This window comes from Pan paniscus, chromosome 6 (genome assembly GCF_029289425.2).
Source record: "Pan paniscus chromosome 6, NHGRI_mPanPan1-v2.0_pri, whole genome shotgun sequence".
Classification (NCBI taxonomy): domain Eukaryota; kingdom Metazoa; phylum Chordata; class Mammalia; order Primates; family Hominidae; genus Pan; species Pan paniscus.
The window spans coordinates 120470675-120492827 of record NC_073255.2 but is presented as its reverse complement, the minus strand read 5'-3'; the positions used below and the strand labels follow the sequence as shown (position 1 = coordinate 120492827).

Genomic DNA, 22153 nt, shown 5'->3' with positions numbered 1-22153 from the left:
ACATGGGGAAAGGAGAAAGGTACAGCTTGAGGTTCCCGCTCAGCCAGGACTAGGAGGACTCTGTAGGGGCAGAACAGCCCTGCCGGCGCTCTGAGCATGCGCCGAAAAGCGCCCACGGGGGAAAGCCATGCCGGGGGGCGTGGGGGGCGGTGCGCTCGCCACCGACGCATGCGCAGAGGCACTGGCCTCTCGGGGTTTTCTCGCGCCTGCGCAAGATCCTCCAGCCCGACAGGGGGCGATGAGCCGATCCTTGCGCGGGTTTGCCCCGCCGGAGTAATCCGGAAGAGGCCTCTTATTAGGGCTCTGGTGGCGGCGGCGGCGGACACTTGGGGTGTGGACGCAACGGCGGCGGGAGCATGAACGCCCCTCCAGCCTTCGAGTCGTTCTTGCTCTTCGAGGGCGAGAAGAAGTAAGTGACGCCGGCTGCGGTGGGCCGAGGTGCGCGGGCCTGCGGCTGTCGCATTCTGGGGTGTCTCCTGCTCATCTCTTGCCCCGGGAGGGAAACAGCTTTTGCTTGATCGTCCGCTTGGCCTGTGTCAGCCAAATTTAAGGCCGTTCCGCGAGGCAGTCGCGAGTGTGTCCATTTTGCAGATGAGGACACGGAGGCTTGGAGGCGAGCAAGTTGCCCCGGACACAGGAAGTGGCGGCGCTTGTATTCGAACCCAGAGTGTCTGGTTCTCCATAGCCCTTTTCCTCTGGGATCTGGCAGCTTCCTCTTTTGTCTCTCGCCCGCCACCTCCATCCTTCATTCCCTCCGATCTGTCAGCGGCCTGCGTAAAAGCCGCAGTGGCTCCTCGCTGCCTGCGGGTTGAAGGAGTCCAGGGGAGAGAGCTTGGGCTCACTCTGTATCTGTGGGCGAGTGGCTTGATCTGTCGGAGGCCCTGTTTCCTCATCTGGAAAATGAGTTTATTACTGTACTTAAACGTGGGATTCAGGCCGGGTGCGGTGGCTGACACCTGTAATCCCAGCACTTTGGGAGCCCGAGGCGGGCGGATCACCTGAGGTCGGGAGTTCAAGACCAGCCTGACCAACATGGAGAAACCCTGTCTCTACTAAAAATACAAAATTAGCCGGGCGTGGTGGCAGGTGCCTGTAATCCCAGCTACTCAGAAGGCTGAGGCAGGAGAATCACTTGAACCTGGGAAGTGGAGGTTGAGGTGAGCGGAGATCACGCCATTGCACTGCAGCCTGAGCAACAAGAGCGAAACTCCGTTTCAAAAAACAAAAAAAGGGATCTGGCCAGGTGCGCTGGTTCACGCTTTTAATCCCGGCACTTTGGGAGGCTCAGGTGGGAGGATTGCTTGAGCACAGGAGTTCCAGGCTGCAGTGAGCTTTGATCGCATCACTGCACTCCAGCCTGGGCGACTGAGCGCAATCCTGTCTCAAAATAAAAAGAATTGGATGAGGTAATTTGTGTAAAACTCTTGGTCCAAAGCTCAGCACCTGGAAAACCTCATAACCATTGGCTCTTATTGTTCCCAGGTTGGCGTGCAGAGGTCTTGGTCTGGCCCTTGCCAGCCACTTCGGCCTCCTTTAGAGCAGACTCTCAACTGGGGACCCTTTGGCCCCACAAGGGACATGTGGCAATAACTGAGAACATTATTGGTTGTCAAAGGGGGTTATGACTGGAATCTACTGGATAGAGGTCAGGGATGCTGCTGATGTCCTACAATGTCCACAAGACAACACCCCACAGGAAAGAATGATGCACCCTAAAATGTGTGTGGTGTCAGCCTGGAGAAACCACCTTAGAAAAAAGGATATTCAACTTGATACCTCTCACCTGTGTGAGATTTTACTGTCAGCATAGTTGCCCTCAAATTGAGTGTGCATTAGAATCACCTGAAGGGCTTCTTAAACCATAGATCCCTGCGCCCCACCTCCAGAGTTCTGGGTCCAGTCAGTGGGAGGTGGGAGACTCTAACAAGTTCCCAGGGGATTCTGATGCTGCTTATCTGGGAACTGCACTCTGAAAACCCCTTGTCTTGGAAAATCCAATGGAAGTTTCCTGTCTTTGTCCATCTAAGCGTTCACTAAAATCATAGTAAATGCCAGAGCATGACTTGTTTTGGGGAATGGATGGAAGGACTGCACACTCCAGCCAGGGGGATGGTTGCTTTCGGAACTCACAGGGTCAGGACCAGCCTCACCGTGTAACTTCAGGGCCTCTCTTCTTCACCTTTTGGTTGCTTCATTATGTTGGCATAAGAAGAAAGGAACAGGCCAGGCATGATGACGTGCGCCTGTGGTCCCAGCTACTCAGGAGGCTAAGGCGGGAGGATCACTAGCCAAGGAGTTGGAGGCTGCAGTGAGCTATGATCACACCACTGCACTCCAGCCTGGGCAGCAGGAGAGATCATTTGAGGCCAGGAGTTCAAGACCAGCGAGGACAACAAGGCAAAACCCCATCTCTACTGGAAAAAAAAAAGGAGGAATTCAGAAAAGGCCAAGGTTCCATAGACCTGGGGTAGCAGGAAGGTAGGGGACCGGGTTGGCGAGGCCTTTATGGGATGAAGAGATTGAGAAAGGCCTTCAGGAAGAGGCAGAGCTTATTTTTCCTTTTTATTTTTATATTTTTGATACAGAGTTCCACTCTGTTGCCCAGGCTGGAGTGCAGTGGCATGATCTCGGCTCACTGCAACTCCACCTCCCAGGTTCAAGTGATTCTCCTGCCTCAGTCTCCCAAGTAGCTAGGACTACAGGCATGGATCACCACACTCAGCTAATTTTTTTTTTTCTTTGTATTTTTAGTACAGACAGGGTTTTGCCATGTTGGGCAGGCTGGTCTTGAACTTCTGACCTCAGGTCATCCATCCACCTCAGCCTCCCAAAGTGTTGGGATTACAGGCACGAGCCACCACACCTGGCCGGGAGGAGACAGGGTTTAGACTCAGGGTGGGAGGAGGGGAGCCCCTGCTCCTCATCTGTGGCCTCTGTGTCTTCCTAGGATCACCATTAACAAGGACACCAAGGTACCCAATGCCTGTTTATTCACCATCAACAAAGAAGACCACACACTGGGAAACATCATTAAATCGTAAGTTTCCCGTCACAGGCTCTCAGGGGCTGTGTTTAATGGGCCCCTCTGGGCAAAGCACAAGTTCCAAGTCTTCCTCAGTCTCTCTGAGCTACAGGAAGTCCTTCTGGGGGCTTGCTCTGGGCATTTTATAATCTTGGTACCTTTTTATCAAAATGACACCGACCTCCATGTCTTCACATAAGCCACGCTTCTGTAGTGGCTTATTCTGTAGATGAACACGTGCATTTACCTTCACTGTTTTTTTTTGTTTGTTTTTGAGATGGAATTTTCTCTCTCTGTTGCCCAGGCTGGAGTGCAATGGCACGATCTTGCTCACTGCAACCTCCGCCTCCCGGGTTCAAGTGATTCTCCTGCTTCAGCCTTCCTAGTAGCTGGGACTACAGGCCCACACCACGATGCCCGGCTAATTTTTGTGTTTTTAGTAGAGATGGGGAGTCACTGTGTTGGCCAGGCTGGTCTCGAACTCCTGACCTCAGGTGATCCACCTGCCGGCTTCCCAAAGTGCTGGGATTAGAGACGTGAGCTACTGCGCCCGGCCTTACATTCACCATTAAGTGCACATTCTGTAAATGAACGAGCAGCAGATTCCAGCACGGTAGGCCTGTGTGTTATTCATGCTGAGGGGCATTGAAAAGCAGTCAAGCTTAGCTCCCCTCATGCCACCCGTTTGTGACCTCAGTGCCACCTGGGCCTCTAAGATGTATGTGGCAGAGACTAGAACTTCTATTTAACAAGAGAAAGAAGTAGGAGTTCTGTGGCTATCCAGTGCCCCTAACGGGCGCCCTGCATTGGTTGGTGGGTGTTTGTTTATACCAGTGAGGTCCTAGCCAGGTGGTTGGTCAGGGATGTGTCTGCCATTCTGGCCCAGGGACTTGTCATTTTACTGTAGACTTGGCTCTTCCCTCTGGTGCCACCAGCGAAGCCAGGCTTTTCCCCGTCTGTGAGTGGGGTCTGCCCAGTCTCCTGGTGTGGTCAGGCATGGGGATGGAGGACTCCTGCCCGGAGCCCAGCCAGTGGGGCACCCAAGCTCTCCTGGGGCCCTGCTTCTCCCCTGCTCTTGAGCTCAGTGTTGCCACCTATGCACGGGTCCCCCTTGTGGTGCTCACACCACTCTGAGCCGCTCTAGAGGAGACCCCTGCGTGCCCAGGGCACAGTACGCGACGCAGCCCCATGGCACAAGGCCCAGTGTGCGTGGCCAGCCGCTGGCGGCTGTGCTGCTCGGAGGGCAGAGTTCCATTTGCATTCCACTCACTGCCGGGAGCTGGCCCTCCTCTCCTGCTGCCTTTATTTGTTGCGTGGAGGCTCTTTGTGGGCTTTTTGGGTCTGAGTCACTGAACACTGGCTGGACATTCACTGCCTGGGAGATCTCTTTGCCAGCACTGCGGTGCCCAGTGGGAAGAGGTTGCTGGAATCTGTTTCCAGCTCGGGTCCTTCAACCTCATGGATGCAGAGTGTGTGTGTGTGGCGGGGGTAGGGTGTCCCCACATGAGGTATCTTCCTAAAAGTGTTACTTTCCTTGAAGACTTTTGGGGAAAAAAGTTGGGGGGGATTTTTGGCTAGAAAGTCTGTTCTTCTGCTCTGAGCTGGCTGCTACCCAGCTTGGGCATGAGGCTAGACCCTCACATTGTCTGTCCCTGGACCTCAGACAACTCCTAAAGGACCCGCAAGTGCTATTTGCTGGCTACAAAGTCCCCCACCCCTTGGAGCACAAGATCATCATCCGAGTGCAGACCACGCCGGACTACAGCCCCCAGGAAGCCTTTACCAACGCCATCACCGACCTCATCAGTGAGCTGTCCCTGCTGGAGGAGCGCTTCCGGGTGAGGGCAGGGCCTGGAGGGGCAGACGGGGTGGGCTGGACACTGGCCCGTGTGCCCAGGCCTGGGACAGCCCTGGCCTGTTTCTTCGGAGGTACTGGGGGAGAGGCAGCGGTGATGGAAGAGCAGGGACTTCCACCACAGGCTCCAGGACATGTGGACTGAGGGGCTGTGGAGTCTGGGCCTGTGGCTCCCGTCTGCCCCATGGGACTTCTGTAGTGCTGCAGGGTCCCTCGGGTGCTGTGGGCCAGATCGGGGTGGGGACCTACTGTCCTTTGGGGGTGCTCTTCTACGTCCCTTGTCGGTGATTGGCAAGGCCTGGTCCTTCCAGGCCTCTGGGAGGCAGCTCACCCCAGGGTGGCCCACACCTGTTCCTGGCAGGGTGCCTGGGAATCTAGAACAGTTTAGAGGGGAAAGAGCCACAGCTTGGGGGATTTCAATGTCTGCTCACCAGGAAGCCTCTGTGGCTTCTGACTCCTGCTGGGGCTGCCATAGAGAATGGCTGGATTGGGCCAGCTGGGAGGGCCCTTCGGCTGCTCCACTGTCCTGGGGAGTGTGGCCCATGGCTGCCCTCCAGGAAGGGCCTGGCCGGGGGATGCTGGGCACGTGTTTCCAGCGTCCTTGCCCCAGCTGTTCCAGCTCAGTCTCCACCTTCTTCTTCTCTCCCAGGTGGCCATAAAAGACAAGCAGGAAGGAATTGAGTAGGGGCCAGAGGGGGCTCTGCTCGGCCTATGAGCCCCGTTCCTACCTGTGCCTGACCCTCCGCTCCAGGTACCACGCCGAGGAGAGCGGCCGGTCCCAGCCATGGCCCGCCTTGTGGCCACCCCTCACCCTGACACCGACATGTCCTGTACATAGATTAGGTTTTATATTCCTAATAAAGTATAGCGGAAGAGACCTGGATGTGGACTTGAGCAGCGGTGACTTCACAAGCAAATGGATTGTCAGGCTTGATGCAGGCAGATGACCTGTTTCAGGGGCGTCTGGCTGGCAGGGATGAATTCATTCTGGACCAAAGATCCGGAGTCCAGGGGCTGCGCTGAGCCGGAGAGAAGTGTGCAAACCCATGAGCTCCCAAGAGTCTCTGCTCTAGAAGCCTCAACTCCTGGGCCTGCCTGTCAGTCAAAGCAGGAACACTTCTTCCTGCATAACTCGAAACACCTTTCCACAGGCTTCTTGTCCACAGTAGAGTTTAATAAAAATATTCACTGAAAGACCCCCCCCGCCTCCCCGCCACCCCCATCGGCCCAAAGCTGAATAAGTTAGCTGCATCCCTGGTCCTTTGCGATGGTGTGAGGCTACATCCTCCCCCAGATGGCTACGATGTTGGAGTCCGTCAGGGCAGTGAGGTAGGTGAAGGAGGCATTGGCCACCACCGTGTTCACCATGGTCTTGGTCACCACCTGGCCAAGGGCCCAGGGCTGGGGCCACTTCAGGATCTGGTGGGGAGAGAGGGGAGGGCTGGGCTGGGCTCCTGCTGACCAAAGGCAGGGCACCTGATGCCTTGCCAGCCCAAGCCTGGGCAGGGTGAGCTGAGCGGTACCTGCGTGGGGGCCTGCAGGGCTGCCGGCAGCAGGGGTGGCTGCTTCAGGATGTTGCTGACGTCGTAGAGCCACACGTTGCCCTCCTCATCCCCACAGAGCACAATCCCCTTATCTGCTGGGACAGAGGTGGAGTCTGAGTGGGGGCAGAGCTCCCGGAGGCCTGCGGGATGGGGCGGGCAGGGGGGCAGGCTCACCAGGGCAGGCACTGAGCGAGAAGTAGGCCAACTCGGTGGACGACCACTGCAGCCGCGCCAGGACCACCACTGCCACCGTGGACTGGCTGCCCCGGCCCCCCCACGTCTGCCTCCAGCTCCACAGGCAGATGGTGCCCAGGCCGCTCCCCTTGGAGGCTGTGGGGGAGAAGGGAGAGCTGTGCAGGGTGGCCCCTCCCAGACACCTTCTCCCACTAGAGATCCTCAGAAGCCTAGCCCAGGGACAAGCGGTCCATGTGTGTGCCCGGAGGCCAGGCTGTCCCACAAGCTGAGCTCACTCACCCACGATGTCCTCATTCACAAATGCCAGCCCATCCACTCTCCGTCCAGATGCCTCGGAGCCCTCAGAGAAGATGAATTCCACTTCACACACCCTGTGGGGCAGCACGAGATGCTAGTTGGCCATTCCTTGCAGATAGAGAGCTGCCCACTCACCCAGGCATCTGCAGGGCACCTGCTGGGGACCCTGCCCTGTGTGAAGGCTGCACAGAAGATGCCACCAAAGAGATACATTCTTGGCCCTAGGAAGGTTCAGTTTGCCCTGGAAGGGGGAGCCAGCACCTGAGTGTCCCGAGTCACAGTAGTGACCCAGAGGCACGAGGGGTGGCTCTTCCAGGACGGGGCTAGGCCAGGGGGTCGGAAAAGGCTCTGAAACGAGCCAGTGCCTCTGGGACCCAGTGTGAGATGAACAGGGGCCTCCTGGCAGCCAAGTAGAGCAGGTGTTTCCAGGCCATGGCCCAGGGGGCTGTTGGGGGCATCTGCTCTGACTCAAAAGACGGGGGAATGGGGGAATGGCTGCTGCATGGTTCAGAGCTGAGTGTGTGGGAGTGTCTGCTTGGAGAAGTGTCCCGGCAGCTACCTGACTCTCGGAGGCTAGCCTGGAGCCAGGAGAGTGGCCCAGCAGCTAACCATGGGCCAGGCCTGAGCCAGGTGGGCAGAGGGTAAGAGAAGAAGCATCTTAGACACAGGGACCAGACACACGGGCAGGGAGGGAGGCGGCGGCCCAGGGGCTGCTGGTGAGAAAGAGAAGCCCATAACTACCGCCACCACCACCTCTGCAGCCAAGGCCCCTGCTGCTCCTTTCAACACAGCAGCTGCTGTGTCGAAGCTCCTCCTGGGCTGTTTGTTGTAGGTAAGCTAAAAATCCAAATCTTGGCCCAGGGCAGTGGCTCACACCTGTAATCCCAGCACTTTGGGAGGCTGAGGTGGGTGGATCACCTGAAGTCAGGAGCTCGAGACCAGCCTGGCCAACACGGGGAAACCCCGTCTCTATTAAAAAGACAAAAATCAGCTGGGTGCAATGGCTCACACCTGTAATCCTGGCACTTTGGGAGGCTGAGGCGGGTGGATCACCTGAGGTCAGGAGTTCGAGACCAGCCTGGCCAACATGGTGAAACCCCATCTCTATTAAAATACAAAAATAAGCCAGGTGTGTTGGCGTGCACCTGTAATTCCAGCTACTTGGGAGGCTGAGGCAGAAGAATTAATTGAACCCGGTGGGGGGGTGGAAATTGCAGTGAGCCGAGATCGTGTCATTGCACTCCAGCCTGGGCAACAAGAGTGAAACTCCATCTCAAAAAAAAAGAAAATTAGCCGGGCGTGGTGGCGTGCGCCTGTAATCCCAGCTACTCGGGAGGCTGAGGCAGGAGGATCACTTGGACCCTGGCGGCAGAGGTTGCAGTGAGCCGAGATTGAGCCACTGTACTCCAGCCTGGGTGACAAGAGGGAGACTCCATCTCAAATAAAAAGTAAATAGAAATGCAAAGCTTACCGTGGCTGACAAAGCCCAGCGTGCCCCGCCCAGGCACCCTTGCCACCTCGTTCTGGGCTGGGTCCACCCAGCTGTGGCCACATGGGGGAGCAGGCCAGCCGGCTCCCCTGCCACTGACCTTTGCACGCACCATTTCCTCCATGCAAGCACCTCCCCACCCTCCGCCCGCTGACTCCCTCACCGGGCTCCCAGGGAGGAAAGCGTGAGCCCCAGAATATTCATCTGCCACTGGTCACCTCAGCAGAGTCCCCTGAGGCCCCCACGCTAGTGTCCCTCTGCCGGTTACTCTTTTTCCCTCTCCTTCGTAGCTGGCATCACACTGTGGGATTTTGATTGGCCACCTTTGCTGAGCATCTGTCTTCCCCAGTAGGCTGGGGGCCCCAAGAGGACAGGGACCCCTTGCCAAGCCCTGTCTCAGAGGCCTTCCAGATGAGCCAGAAAGCCTCAACGTGGCACTTCCAAAGCCTGCCTGCCCAGACACCACCTCACCTGCCCTCCGCTAGCCATCGGCCCCTCTTTACAGATGAGGACATTACGCCAGCACAGAGGACCATCACACTGCTGATGAGTGGCAGGAGTGGGCTGGATCACATGGGTACAGCATGGTGCTGAAACCCCAGGTGAAGGGGAGGTCATCATGGCCCAGTCCCACAGCTGAACCCAGGGTGAGAGCAGGGTCAGAGTCCTTTCCTCCAGAGCCTGGCAGAAAGGTGGGACAAGCCAGCTCTGCGAAGAGGCCTCTAAAAACAACCCTTATGGTTACCCGGGTGTGCCCAGGCTGCTGTGAGCCCATCTGGGCCAACAGCCACCCTGTGCAGAGGCCTGGCTTCCAAGGCGCCCCCTGCCCAGCCTCACCTCCTCTTTTGGGGCTGGTCCAGCCGCACGTCCCAGCAGCAGCAGCCGCCCTCGCAGCCGGCCAGCAGGCGGGCGTCCGGGCAGGAGGCGACAGGGCAGAGGCGCAGGGGGATAGAGGTGGTGTCCAGTGTGAGCAGCTGGCTGCCAGTAGGCAAGGGGGAACAGAGCATCAGACCCAGACCGAGGTGTCCCTGCCCCAGCAGCTGGTCACTCCCCAGCCTCACCCAAAGCATCACCTGGCCTGGAATTCGTAGTCCTGGTTGGGCACCCCAATGTCCCAGAGGATGATCCGCTTGTCATAGGAGGCCGCTGAAGAGGGGGTGGGGTAGGGGAGAAGTGGCCCTGAGGTGACCCTGCTCCCTCCTGCTGGCTGCATCCCAGGCTGAGCCCACGGTCCCAAGGCCAGCCCCTCCAAGGCAGGGAGGGCGGGCCAAGGCTAGGAGACAGGAACACTCCCGGGCCCCCAATCCCTGTCTCCTCCATCTAACCTGATGCGGTGGCTCCAGCGGCCACTTCCTGTGGCTCATCCATCCCCCTTGACAGGGGCGCCACACCCGGGGGCAGGGGCATACCCCCAGGTCACTGACAGGGGACAGAGTGGCCCAGGCTGTTGGAAAACTCCGAGGCCACAGAGCAGGCTGTGGATAAAGCCAGGGTTGAAGCGACATGGCTTCCTGCCAAAGCTGGAGTCAGAGCGGTGAAGACTGGGGCCCGGCAGGTGCCCAAGCTCCCAGCCATCCCAGGGAGGGGAGCGTGGAGGCTACTGGGGCAGCAGGACAGGGGTGCTTGGGGGTCCCAGGGGTGAAGGGGAGGGGCTTACTGAAGAGATGGGTCTCGTGGGCGGGGCTGAAGCACAGGGTGGCGATGGCCTTCTTGTGGGCCCGGATGACCCCGCAGCAGAAGCCGGCACGCACGTGCAGCAGCCGGACCAGGCCCCGTAGGCCTGCAGCCGCCAGCACACTCCAGCGCTTCTTGTGGCCAGCCTGTGTGACCACCATCAGAGCGGTCCAGGCCACAGAAAAGAACTCCTGGGCGGGGGTTAGAGTAAACAGTCACTGGGGCAGAGCTATTGGTGTGAACACGCGGGTAGCCCGGGCCTGGGGGAGGGAGCCCCAGCATGAAAGAAAAAGGCCGTGGGGCAGGGGGCCGAGCCTGCATCCATCCCCATGCTGCTGTTCAGGAGTCAGTCGGGCACCCCTGCCCAGCAGGGACAGGGCCCTGCACTCACCTCGCCGGGTGCCTTGTACTTGTGGAGCACGATGCCCGTCTGGCAATCAATTACGCACACAGCCTCCCCGCCGCACGTGGCCACGGTCTGGGATGTGGCCCCTGAGTGCCCGGTTTTGAGAGGTCGGATGAACAGAGACATTTCCCATCCAGGTCCTCCCTGCAGCCTCCTCCTCCCAGCCTTGATGGCGCCTTTTAAGCTCTGTCTCCTGATCCCCCACCCATCCAGGCGGCCCTATTTCCAGCGGCCCTTGCCCCGCCTGCCCGCCACCATGTACCCTCCTCCCAGGCCGGCTCGAAGGCACAGGCCCACAGCTGGGTCTCGAGGTCCTGGGGGCTGTTGTTCTTGCTGTGGCACTGCAGGAAGTGCAAGGGCTCCAGCTTCATGGCAGGCTGTGGGGGGAGAGAAGGGTCACGGCTGCCCAGCCCCGACTCATCTGCCACCTGCTCCTTGCCACCTCAGCTCACCTGGCTGCCATCGGAGCCTGCCACAGGGCCGCCCTCCACCTGGGCCGACGGGGAGGCACACGCCCGCTTGCTGGGAGAGAGGCTGAGTGGGACGTCGTCTGGCCGTTTCAAGGCCGCCAGTCTGGCCTGTGGAGGGGGCCTTGTGACCATGGGCCTGTCTGCCTGGGGCTTCCTTCCTCCCCATCACAGGCTGGACCCCACCTCACTGCGGATGCAGGAGGCCCAGGCTGGCCCGGGGTCGCCTAGGGAGTGAGCCGGGACCTGGGGTGCTTCCTGGGCACATGCCCAGGACGCCTTGGTCTCCTGAAGCTTCTCCAGGGAGGAGGGACTGGGCTGGCCTCAGAGCCCTGGGAGCTGCACTCACCCTGGGCTTGTGGGCAGCTCCAGCTTCTGGGGGCTTCTCTGGGCTGTTAGCCTTTTGCACCTGGGTCCTGCTGGCGGCCACCAGCTCCTCAGAGATCATCCGCACCTGGGTGGGGCCAGGCCATCAGGAAGCTGGGCAGAGTCCCAGGTGCCCCCAGCCCTGCCGATGCATAGTCAGGGGGAGCTTATGCTTCCAGAGTTGGGGAAGGGCCTCTCCAGCCAACAGGGCTGCCCACCCTGACTCACCCCACTCCCACAGCCCCTCAGCCCTTCATGGCCAGGGACCTCCAGGCAGCTAGGGATACGAGAGCCAGTGACTCCCTGTACATTGGGACAGGGACATACCCGCCACTGGGTGAACTCGCTGAGGGACTCGGGCCCGTAGCGGACATCCCTGACAGCCGACTTCACAAAGTCCGCCTGGGCCTTCTCAGCCTCCTCTTCAGGACCCAGTGTGGCCATGAACTTCTCCCAGTGAGCTGTGACCTGGTGCAAGAGGGACCAGATCCAGGCCCGGCCCACCCCAGCTCCTCCGGACCCAACCCTCCATCTCAGGGAATCAATCCCGCCACCTGCTGGAAGCCTCCTGGAATCACAGCCTCATAAACACCACACACACACATCAGCCACAACCCAGGTGCCTATAGTCCCAGCCACTGGGAGGCTGAGGAAGAAGCATCGCTTGAGGCCAGGAGTTGGAGCCTGGGGAACAGAGCAAGATCCCATCTCTACAAAAAATTTTAAAATGATCCAGACGTGGTGGCATGCGCCTAAAGCCCCAGCTATTCAGAAGGCTAAGGCGGGAAGATCGCTTGAGCCCAGGAGTTGGAGGCTGCAGTGAGATATGATCACACCACTGCACTTCAACATGGGCAGCAGTGCAAGACCCTGTCTCTAAAAAAAAAAAAAAAAAAAAAAAGGTAAAAAATAAACACCCCAGAAAAAGCTACTTAGAAGAGTCAGGCCAGGTGTGGTGACTCATACCTGTAATCCCGGCACTTTGGGAGGCCAAGGCGGGCAGATCACCTAAGGCCAGGAGTTTGAGGCCAGCCTGGCCAACATGGTGAAACCCTGTCTACTAAAAATACAAAAAAAATTAGCTGGGCATGGTGGCAGGTGCTTGTAATCCTAGTTACTCGGGAGGCTGAGGCAGGAAAATCACTTGAACCTGGGAGGCAGAGGTTGCAATGAGCCAAGATCGCATCACTGCACTCCAGCCTGGGCGACGGAGTGAGACTCTATCTCAAAAAATAAATAAATAAATAAAGTAGCACATCAGGCTAGGGGCTGTTGGGGCAAAGAGCCTCTATCAGTCACCCTCCTCAACATCCTCCTGATGTCCAATTCTATCCTTCTCCCAATGCCCCCACAGCTCCTAAGCACACAATAATCCTCTCATCCCCTTACCCTGCTGGTCAGCTCCCGATTCAGGTTCTCCACCTGAGAGTAAGTTGAGGACGCATCCTTGCCATTGACCTTACGGAGCGTGGGCAGGAGAAAGGAGACTTTCAGGTTGTCATTGACCTGGGGAAGAGGGGGTGAAGAGCAGTGGCTCAGGAGATGCTAAGCCTGAGCCCAACAGAGTCCTGGCCCCAGGTATGAAGCTGGTGGGAGGCTCCCACTTACCGTCAGGAAGGGGTTGCCCTCCAGGCTGAGTTCCTCGAGCTTGGGGAACTGGCACAAGGCAGTAACATCCCCCAGCTGGTTGTTGGCGCAGCGGAGGACACGCAGGTGGGACAGGCCCAGGTTGTCCGGCAGCGTCTCCAGGTGGTTGTTAGACAGGTCAAGCTCCTGCAGCTGCGTCAGGCGGCACAGGAGCTTGGGGTCCAGGTGCTCGGAAAGCAGCTCCAATCCTGACAGGCTGGAGTTGGGGGCAGAAGGCTTAGGGGGCGGGCAGGCTTTGCACCCTACACCAATCTGCCCCGGGTACCTCAGAAGGCTTTTTCACCTGACATTTCTCGTACAAGTGTAGCCGCCCCGCCCATCCCCCCGTTACTTTATTTTTAGAGACGGGGTGTCACTCAGTCGCCTAGGCGCGATCATAGCTCACTGCTGCCTCCAACTCCTGGGCTGAGGGATCCTCCCGCCTCAGCCTCTCGAGTAGCTGGGACTAGAAGCGCGCGCCACTACTCCCGACTCCCCACCACTTAACAAAAAAAAAAAAAAAAACTGCAACTATTAGGACTGGGGGGCATCCTAGCCCCCTCTAGGATGCTCTTCCTGATCCTTCGGGGGCTCGTCTGTGCTTCCCAGGCCCTCTAACGATAGCGGCCGGCTGTGCCCCTAACTGTCCGGGCTCCCTTCAGGGGATGAGGCCCCTCGGGGCTCCCGGCGAGCGGGTGGGGCCACGATCTCCCAACAAGAAGACATTTGGACCACTCTGCCGAACCCAGAGGGCGATAACGGGGACAAGCGGGCCGTTGGGGAGGGTCCCCGCTCTTCTTCCCGACCGCCCGGCCCCGAGGACACAGCCTCACCCCCTGCCCGGCTCTTACTCCAGACTCCGGATCTTCCCCAGCCGGTCGCTCTTGGGGCGCCCGCGCTGCATTAGCAGCCGCGCCGAGAGGGGGCCCATGGCGAGGAGGCGCAGCCCGCGCTGACCCAGTCGGCCACCCCGACGTGTGGCGTCGCCCTGCGTCTCCTGGAGCCGGGTACTGGCGTCCGCGGTAACTGAGCCCAGGAGGCGGCGCCGCGCGAGCCCGTGGGCGTTAACGACCGGAAGGAAGCGGAACCCAGGCCTCGTGCCCCCGCCCCGCACGGACTACAACTCCCAGCGGCCCCCACGGCCGTGCCTGCGCACTGGCCACGCGGACGGCGCGATGGCGGCGGCTGCCGCCGAGACCCCCGAAGTCCTTCGGGAATGCGGTTGCAAGGGCATCCGGACCTGTCTGATCTGCGAGCGGCAGCGCGGCGGTGACCCGCCCTGGGAGCTGCCCCCAGCGGTAAGGGGTGGGAGAGGGGCCGCGCCCACAAACGTCGCTCTGCATCTGGGGAAACTGAGGTCCAGCTTGGCCATGATAGGGGCCGGGATCGAAGCCTGTGAGGGACCCTTACGGTAGGGGTGATGCAGGGTGAGGAGATGAGGGCTTTAAGGAGCGGGTTTGGGAGTGGGGAAGGAGCTGGAACGTGGGTGGGTTCGATTACGGGTCACCTCGGGGACTCTGGGGGGATCTGCCTGCAAACCTCGACGTAGCCTCTCGGGTCTGGCGCTGGGAGCTTCACGGGCCTGCAGGGAGATGACACGGAAAGGGTCGATCGAGGGTGCTGAATACCAGTCCAACGGTGCCTGAAGGCCGTGGACTACAATGGGCAAGGAGACAGTGAATTCCAGTTAACTAACGAAAAGGAACTCAAGGATCGCTCCAACCCAGGAGCTGGAGGCTGCAGTGAGCTATGATCGAGCCACCTCACTTCAGCCTGGGCGACAGAGCGAGACTCTGTCTCACAAAAAGAAAATAAATAAAGAAAAAGAACTCAGCGCCTTTGGGCTGGCATGGAAGGACTGTGGTTGGTTGCAAGGGCATTCCAACCCAGAAAACTGCGTGGGGTAGGAAGGTGGATTGGTGATGCCTCAGGTGAGAAAGATGAGGCTGGAGAGGTTGCGGGGCGGGGCGGGGGGGGAGGGGGGGGAGGTCTGATCACAGATGCTCCCCGGTGCATCAGCTGAGCAGGCTGGACTTGTCCCAAAGGCCATGGAGAGCTCTTGAAGGGTTTTAAAGGAGTGATGAAGTCAAATGTGAATTTTAGAAAGATCCTGGGAAGGGAAGGGGCAGATATGAAGGTGTGGAGGCTGGTAAGCCAGTGAAGACTGCCCCAACGTCCATGGTAAAAGTGCCCAAGGTCCTATGGAAACAGCATGGCATGCCTCATGAATTAAACATAGAATTACCCATGATCCGCAATCCTGCTTCTGGGTATATATCCAAAGGAACTAAAAGCAGGGTCTGGAAGAGATATTTGCACACCCATGTTCATATTCACGACATTATTCACGACAGCCCAAAGATGGAAGCAAACCAAGCATCTATCAAGATACTTGGGCCGGGTTCAGTGGCTCACGCCTGTAATCCCAGCACTTTGGGAGGCTGAGGTGGGCAGATCACCTGAGGTCAGGAGTTTGAGACCTGCCTGGCTAACATGGCGAAACCCTGCCTCTACTAAAATTACAAAAACTTGCCGGGCTTGGTGAGGCACATCTGTAATCCCAGCTACTCGGGAGGCTGAGGCAGGAGAATCGCTTGAACCCAGGAGGCAGAGGTTGCAGTGAGCCAAGATCGCACCACTGCACTCCAGCTCAGGTGACAGAGCAAGACTCCTTCTCAAAAAAAAAAAAAAAAAAAAAAGATGACTTGATCCACAAAATGTGGTGCATACACATAGTAGAATACTATTCAGCCTTAAAAAGGAAGGACAGGCTGGGCACGGTGGCTCACACCTGTAATTCCAGCACTTTGGGAGACCGAGGCAGGCAGATCGCCAGAGCCCAGGAGTTTGAGACCAGCATGGGCAACATGGTGAAATCCCACCTCTACAAAAAAATTAACCATACATGGTGACACGTACCTGTAGTCCCAGCTACCCAGGAGGCTGAGGTGGGAGGGTTGCTTGAGCCTGGGAGGTCAAGGCTGCAGTGAGCTGTGATCACGCCACTGCACTCCAGCTTGGGCAACATAGTGAGACCCTGTCTCAAAAAAAAAAAAAAAAAGGACATTTTGACATATGTTACAGCATGGACGAACCTTGGGGACACGATGCTAAGTTAAGGAAGCAGTCACAGAAGACAAATACTGCATGATTCCTGTTGTGTGAGCTACGTAGGGTAGTCACAGGGACAGAAAGTAGAAGGGTTGTTGCCGAGGGCTCAGGAAGGGGAGATGGGGACCTGTTGTTTAATAGGGAAAGAGTTTCAGTTTTGCAAGATGAAAAAGTTCTGAATGGTGGTGACGGCTGTACAACAATATGAATGAACTTAAGAGTTTTAATTTGTGGAAGGGGCCAGGTGCGGTGGCTCATGCCTATAATCCCAGCCCTTTGGGAGGCTGAGGCAGGAGGCTCGCCTGAGTCTAGGAGTTTGAGACCAGCTTGGACAACATAGCAAGACCCTGTCTCTACAAAAAATTTAAAAATTAGCTAGGTGTGGTGGTGTGTGCTTGTAGTCCCAGTTACTTGGGAGGCTGAGGTGGGAGGATTGCCTGAGCCCAGGAGGTCAAGGCTGCAGTGAGCTGTGAGCACCACTACACTCCAGCCTGAGTGACAGAGCGAGACCCTGCCTCAAACAAAAAAAAAAAAAGAAAAAAGAAAAGAAAAAAATTGCGGAAAGTCTGACCCGTTCCAGTGGCCATGTGGAGGTGACATCTTCCCAACCCGATGGCTATGGAACAAGGAGAGTGAGGTATCCAGGATCTCAGGGCACTGGGGCAGTTCCTCACTGGCTTTCCAGCCTTCACCCTTCATATCTGCCCCTCCCCCCTCCAGATCTTTCTAAAATTCACATTTGACCTCGTCACTCCTTTAAAACCCTTCAAGAGTGCTCCATGGCCTTTCGGACAAGTCCAGCCTGCTCAGCCGACACACGGGGGACTCCCAGTTTTAATGTTTCCCGTGGGAGGGCCCCAGGAGCAGGAGGAGATAGTGCCAATCTCAGGAGGGGTCTGAGCTGGAGTCGGTGGCTGGAAGTAAAGCATTGGAAGGGGCTGAGGTCCCTGGAGGGAAGAACAGAGAAAGACAGCGGCCCACAGTGAGTGGCAGCCCAGGGTGTGAGGAGCCTGGAGATGGGAGAGGAAGAGGAGACAGGCCACAGAGCCCAGGGCTGAGTTCTGGTGGCCTCCGAAGTCCTCACTGGGTGACTCCGGCCAGAACCTCCACATGTCTACACCTCCTGCCCATGATAGTTATGGTACCTTCCTCTTGGGGCTGTCCTGGGAATGAAACTAGATAATCCATGTAAAATGTTCAGTGCCACGGATGCAAATACTGGCTATTTCATTGGCGAAACTCTTTTTTAAAAATTTACTATTGGCTGGGCATGGTGGTTCACGCCTGTAATCCCAGCACTTTGGGAGGCCAAGGCGGGAGGATCACAAGGTCAGGAGTTCAAGACCATCCTGGTCAACATGGTGAAACCCCGTCTCTACTAAAATACAAGAAAAAAATTAGCTGGGCGTGGTGGCGTGCACCTGTAGTCCCAGCTACTCGGGAGGCTGAGGCAGGAGAATCGCTTGAACCCAGGAGGTAGAGGTTGCAGTGAGCTGAGATCGTGCCACTGCACTCCAGTTCTGGTGACAGAGCGAGACTCCATCTCAAACAAACAAACAAACAAAAAGTATTATTATTATTTTCAAGATGGGGTCTCACTGTGTCACCCAGGCTGGTGTCCACTAGCACGATCTTGGCTCACTGCAATCTCCACCTCCCGGGTTCAAGGGATTCTCCTGCCTCAGCCACCTGAGTAGCTGGGATTACAGGCATGCACCACGACGCCCGGCTAGTTTTTGTATTTTTAATAGAGACGGGGTTTTGCCATGTTGGCCAGGCTGGTCTTGAACTCCTGACCCCAGGTGATCAGTCCACCTTGGCCTCCCAAAGTGTTGGGATTACAGGTGTAAGCCACTGCGCCTGGCCTGGTTTCTAGACTTTCTTTAGCATGGGGGAACCCTTAGAGTACCGCCAGGCCTCGGGGTTGGTGGCAGAGCAGAGAGGGACATGGGGTGGGAGTTCCCAGGGTATGAGGATTGAGGGGGATGCTGGGTCTGGAAAGGTGCCCTGAGGACAAGAGTGAGGAGAAGGGAGGTTGGGACACTGAGGAGCTCAGCTGAACGCTCAGCTCTGTAGGGAAGGTGGCTGCCCTCCTAGGTGACCCTCACGCTGGTGATAGGCACGGGCCAACCCCTGGTGGGACACCGGGGTGGCATCAGCAAAGACCTAAAGAGATTAGCGTGCACAGATTCAAGGTAGTCAGGCAGTTTGGGGCCTCCTGGAAGCAGCTGAGGAGATGGGAGTGCAGGAGGTGCTGTCCATCCTCGGGCTGGTTCCTTAACTTTGCTGAGCCTCCTTTGTAAAATGGAGAAGGAAAAACATGTTGTACAAACCCTTCTCTTTTACAGGGGAGGAAAGTGAGAAAGGAAACCAATCAAATTCGTGTTAGCTCAAGAGGGCTGTGGGCCTTCCCCGGTCAGCCTGGGGCAGAGGCTCTGCCTGCACCTCCCCCTAGACTCCAGCTGCCTTCCACGGTGTCCTGAGGGGAGGAATGAGCCATCAGAGGGTCTCCTGAGGGCACACAAGTGCCAGGGGCTGCCATGGCTCCAGGATGTGTCTTTCCTTTTTTTTTTTTTTTTTTTGAGACAGGGTCTTGCTTTGTTGTCCAGGCTGGAGTGCAGTAGCGCGACCATGGCTCACTGTAGCCTCAACCTCCTGGGCTCAAATGATCCTCCCGCCTCAGCCTCCTGAGTAGCTGAAATGACAAGCGCGCTCTGCCACACCTGGCTAATTTTTATTTAAACTTTTTTTTTCTTTTTGAGTCTCACTCTGTCGCCCAGGCTGGAGTGCAGTGGTGCCATCTTGGCTCACTGCAACCTCTGCCTTCTGGGTTTAAGCAATTCTCCAGCTTCAGCCTCCTGAGTAGCTGGGATTACAGGCACCTGCCACCATGCCTGGCTAATTTTTGTATTTTTAGTAGAGATGGGGTTTCACCATGTTGGCCAGGCGGGTCTTGAACTCCTGACCTCAGGTGATCCACCCACCTCGGCCTCCCAAAGTGCTGGAATTACAGGCGTGAGCCACCGCACCTGGCCTGTTTTAACTTTTCGTAGGGACCGGGTCTTGCTGTGTTGCCCAGCCTGTGGACCTGTGTTTCTTTTGCAGAAAACATACCGTTTCATTTACTGCTCCGACACCGGCTGGGCCGTGGGCGCAGAGGAGTCTGACTTTGAGGGCTGGGCCTTCCCCTTCCCAGGAGTGATGCTGATCGAGGACTTTGTGACCCGGGAGGAAGAAGCCGAGTTGGTGCGGCTCATGGACCGTGACCCCTGGAAGCAATCCCAGTCTGGACGGAGGAAGCAGGTAGACCGGCCCTGAGCTCATGGAGGGTGCTGGGCTGCGCTGAGGAGACAGCCCTACTGCTGGGGGCCATCCCCCTCCTTGCAGCCACACCCCACAAACCTCCAGGGTTGGTAGTGGGCGAGTTCCCCAGACCTTGGGGCTGTGGGCAGCCAGACTCGCTGCAGGACATGTGTCCGATGGGCAGAGGTGCCCCCGGGCACCCCATCTCCCTGTAATATGCGCTCCTGGGCTCTCTGCCCCTCTCTGCAGCTGGCTTGGTGGTGGTGAAGGCACCCCATTCTCCCAAGCTGCAGGCGCCCCCACCTCCCATTGTCACCATCCGTGTCATGTCTCCTCACACGCATTCCCACCTTCCCCCTCCCCGGGCCCGCCACTCCCTCCAACTCCTTCCCCACCTGTGTCCAAACATCCCTGGGTGCCCCCTCACCCTTCATTGTAGTTTTTTTTTTTTTTTTTTTTTTTTTTGAGACAGAGTCTCGCTCTGCCACCCAGGCTGGAGTACAGTGGCATGACCTGAACTCACTGCAACCTCCGCCTCCCGGGTTCAAGCCATTCTTCTGGCTCAGCCTCCCAAGTAGCTGGGACTACAGGTGCCCACCACCATGCCCAGCTAATTCTTGTACTGTTAGTGGAGACGGGGTTTCACCATGTTGACCAGGCTGGTCTCGAACTCCTGACAAGTGATCCGCCCGCCTCAGCCTCCCAAAGTGCTGGGATTACAGGCGTGAGCCACCGCGCCCAGCCCCATTCTTTTGTGACATCCTGTTGGATGTTTGTACATTTCATTTCCTCATTCATCTGTCGATGGACATTGGCGTTGTCACTTTTTGGCTGTTGTGAACATTTGTGTACAGGTTTTTTTTTTTTTTTTTTTTTGAGACAGGGTCTCGCTCTGTCGCCCAGACTGGAGTGCAATATGTGATATCGGCTCACCGCAGCCTTGACCCCCCAGGCTCTAGCGATCCTCCAACCTCAGCCTCCTGAGTAGCTGAAACTAAGGCATGTGCCACCAAGCCCAGATAATTATTATTATTATTATTTTGAGACAGGGTGTCTCATTCTGTCTCCCAAGCTGGAGTACGGTGGCTCAGTCTCCACTCACTGCAGCCTCAACCTCCTGAGCTCCAACAGTCCTCTCACCTCAGCCTCCTAAGTAGCTGGGACTAAGGCCTGTGCCACCACATCTGTCTAATTTTTGTTTTGTTACTAGAGACAGAGTTTTGCTATGTTGCCCAGGCTGGTCTGGAACTCCTGGGCTCAAACGATCCACCTGCCTGGGCCTCCCAAAGTGTTGGGATGATAGGCGTGAGCCACCATGCCCAGCCTAATTTTTAAATTTCTTGTAGAGAGGAGGTCTCACTTTGTTGCCCAGACTGGTCTCAAACTCCTGGCCTCAAGAGCTCCTTCTGCCTCAGCCTTCCAAAGCGCTGGGATTACAGGCATGCACCACCATGCCTGGCCATTTGCTGTCACTTCTGTCTCCTTGAGTCTGCCTCCTCCTGCTTCACCTCCATGAAGCCAGGGGGCTTTTGCTTGCCTGGGTCACTGTGACTGAATTCTTCCCACCTAGTCTGTGGTAGACATCTTCGTAAACTCAGACACCTCATGTCCTCTTTGTCTTCATCCTTCAGGACTATGGCCCCAAAGTCAACTTTCGGAAACAGAAGCTAAAGACCGAGGGCTTCTGCGGCCTCCCCAGCTTCAGCCGGGAGGTGGTGCGGAGGATGGGCCTCTACCCGGGGCTTGAGGGCTTCCGGCCCGTCGAGCAGTGCAACCTGGACTACTGCCCCGAGCGGGGCTCTGCCATCGACCCCCACCTGGACGACGCCTGGCTGTGGGGGGAGCGGCTGGTCAGCCTCAACCTCCTGTCCCCCACCGTGCTGTCCATGTGTCGGGAGGCGCCCGGGAGCCTGCTCCTCTGCTCGGCCCCGTCAGCTGCCCCGGAGGCCTTGGTGGACAGCGTGATAGCACCCAGCCGGTCGGTGCTATGCCAGGAGGTGGAGGTGGCCATCCCCTTACCCGCCCGCTCCCTGCTGGTCCTCACCGGGGCGGCACGGCACCAGTGGAAGCATGCCATCCACCGCAGACACATCGAGGCCCGCCGCGTCTGCGTCACTTTCCGGGAGCTGTCGGCTGAGTTTGGCCCTGGAGGGAGGCAGCAAGAGCTGGGCCAGGAACTGCTGCAGATCGCCCTCTCCTTCCAAGGAAGACCCGTGTGAACCGCCTCCTTGGCTCCAGACTTGACTGATCCCGGGATTGAAATGAGGAGCACAGAACAGGGCCTCCTGCAACTCACGGGGTTTCAAGAGAAGATGGCTGACCCCTGATGCTGTGAGCAGTGTGAACCCTGCCCAGGAGCAGGTTTTGATGGGAACGTACCTCCAGGCAGCCCCCTTCCACCTGGACCGTGGCCACACTTTTTTGGTTATTTAGTTTGTCACAGTCTTGGGGACATGGGATCATTTGAGCTTAAAAAATACTGGGGGCCGGGCACAGTGGCTCACGCCTGTAATCCTAACACTTTGGGAGGCTGAGGTGGGCAGATCACTTGATGCCAGGAGTTCGAGACCAGCCTGGCCAACACGGTGAAAACCCGTCTCTACAAAAACTACAAAAATTAGCCGGGTGTGGTGACTCGCACCTGTAATCCCAGCTACTCGGGAGGCTAAGGTGGGAGAATTGCTTGAACCTGGGAGGCGGAGGTTGCAGTGAGCCAAGATCACGCCACTGCACTCCAGCCTCGGTGACAGAGCAAGACTGTTTTGAAAAAAAAAAAAAAAAAATGGGAACATTTTAAA

The 22153-nt window shown here is 57.4% G+C and overlaps 3 protein-coding genes across 5 annotated transcripts; 2 read left to right on the top strand and 1 right to left on the bottom strand.

The window, feature by feature from the left end:
* On the top strand, window positions 1–5754 carry LOC117981057 (DNA-directed RNA polymerase II subunit RPB11-a). Of its 3 annotated transcripts, XM_034964667.4 has the most exons (5): window positions 1–19; window positions 300–409; window positions 2948–3037; window positions 4686–4860; window positions 5527–5754. In XM_034964667.4, exons 2-5 carry the CDS (start codon window positions 357–359, stop codon window positions 5560–5562), a joined length of 354 nt encoding a protein of 117 aa, XP_034820558.1. In that variant the 5' UTR covers window positions 1–19; window positions 300–356; the 3' UTR covers window positions 5563–5754. The 3 variants fall into 3 exon arrangements, with proteins under 3 accessions (XP_034820558.1, XP_034820559.1, XP_034820560.1); XM_034964668.4 differs by lacking the exons at window positions 1–19; window positions 2948–3037 and having other exon boundaries at window positions 295–409; XM_034964669.4 differs by lacking the exons at window positions 1–19; window positions 5527–5754 and having other exon boundaries at window positions 295–409; window positions 4686–5403.
* A 276-nt stretch (window positions 5755–6030) lies between these two features.
* On the bottom strand, window positions 6031–14091 carry LRWD1 (leucine rich repeats and WD repeat domain containing 1). Its single transcript, XM_003804320.4, has 15 exons — window positions 13793–14091; window positions 12924–13158; window positions 12705–12821; window positions 11643–11783; window positions 11299–11403; window positions 10935–11060; window positions 10745–10859; window positions 10468–10568; window positions 10060–10267; window positions 9476–9548; window positions 9240–9380; window positions 6896–6987; window positions 6596–6751; window positions 6401–6513; window positions 6031–6296 (listed from the first exon to the last, which is right to left on the bottom strand). Exons 1-15 carry the CDS (start codon window positions 13870–13872, stop codon window positions 6156–6158), a joined length of 1944 nt encoding a protein of 647 aa, XP_003804368.2. The 5' UTR covers window positions 13873–14091; the 3' UTR covers window positions 6031–6155.
* Window positions 14092–14106: 15 nt separating this feature from the next.
* On the top strand, window positions 14107–22153 carry ALKBH4 (alkB homolog 4, lysine demethylase). The gene is made up of 3 exons (XM_003804321.5): window positions 14107–14239; window positions 19158–19355; window positions 20987–22153. The coding sequence occupies exons 1-3, from the start codon at window positions 14117–14119 to the stop codon at window positions 21572–21574; spliced, it is 909 nt and encodes a 302-aa protein (XP_003804369.1). The 5' UTR covers window positions 14107–14116; the 3' UTR covers window positions 21575–22153.

Bases quoted from the DNA above. Each gene is read 5' to 3' on its own strand.
- LOC117981057 (XM_034964669.4), top strand. From the start codon at position 357: ATGAACGCCCCTCCAGCCTTCGAGTCGTTCTTGCTCTTCGAGGGCGAG. The intron at 410-2,947 runs GTAAGTGACGCC...GTGTCTTCCTAG, and splicing joins CTCTTCGAGGGCGAGAAGAA to GATCACCATTAACAAGGACA. The intron at 3,038-4,685 runs GTAAGTTTCCCG...CCTGGACCTCAG, and splicing joins CTGGGAAACATCATTAAATC to ACAACTCCTAAAGGACCCGC.
- LRWD1 (XM_003804320.4), bottom strand. From the start codon at position 13,872: ATGGGCCCCCTCTCGGCGCGGCTGCTAATGCAGCGCGGGCGCCCCAAG. The intron at 10,569-10,744 runs GTACATGGTGGC...CCGGGCACTCAG, and splicing joins CGAGCCGGCCTGGGAGGAGG to GGGCCACATCCCAGACCGTG. The intron at 6,297-6,400 runs GTACCGCTCAGC...TCTCCCCACCAG, and splicing joins CCCTGCAGGCCCCCACGCAG to ATCCTGAAGTGGCCCCAGCC.
- ALKBH4 (XM_003804321.5), top strand. From the start codon at position 14,117: ATGGCGGCGGCTGCCGCCGAGACCCCCGAAGTCCTTCGGGAATGCGGT. The intron at 14,240-19,157 runs GTAAGGGGTGGG...TTTCTTTTGCAG, and splicing joins CCTGGGAGCTGCCCCCAGCG to AAAACATACCGTTTCATTTA. The intron at 19,356-20,986 runs GTAGACCGGCCC...TTCATCCTTCAG, and splicing joins AGTCTGGACGGAGGAAGCAG to GACTATGGCCCCAAAGTCAA.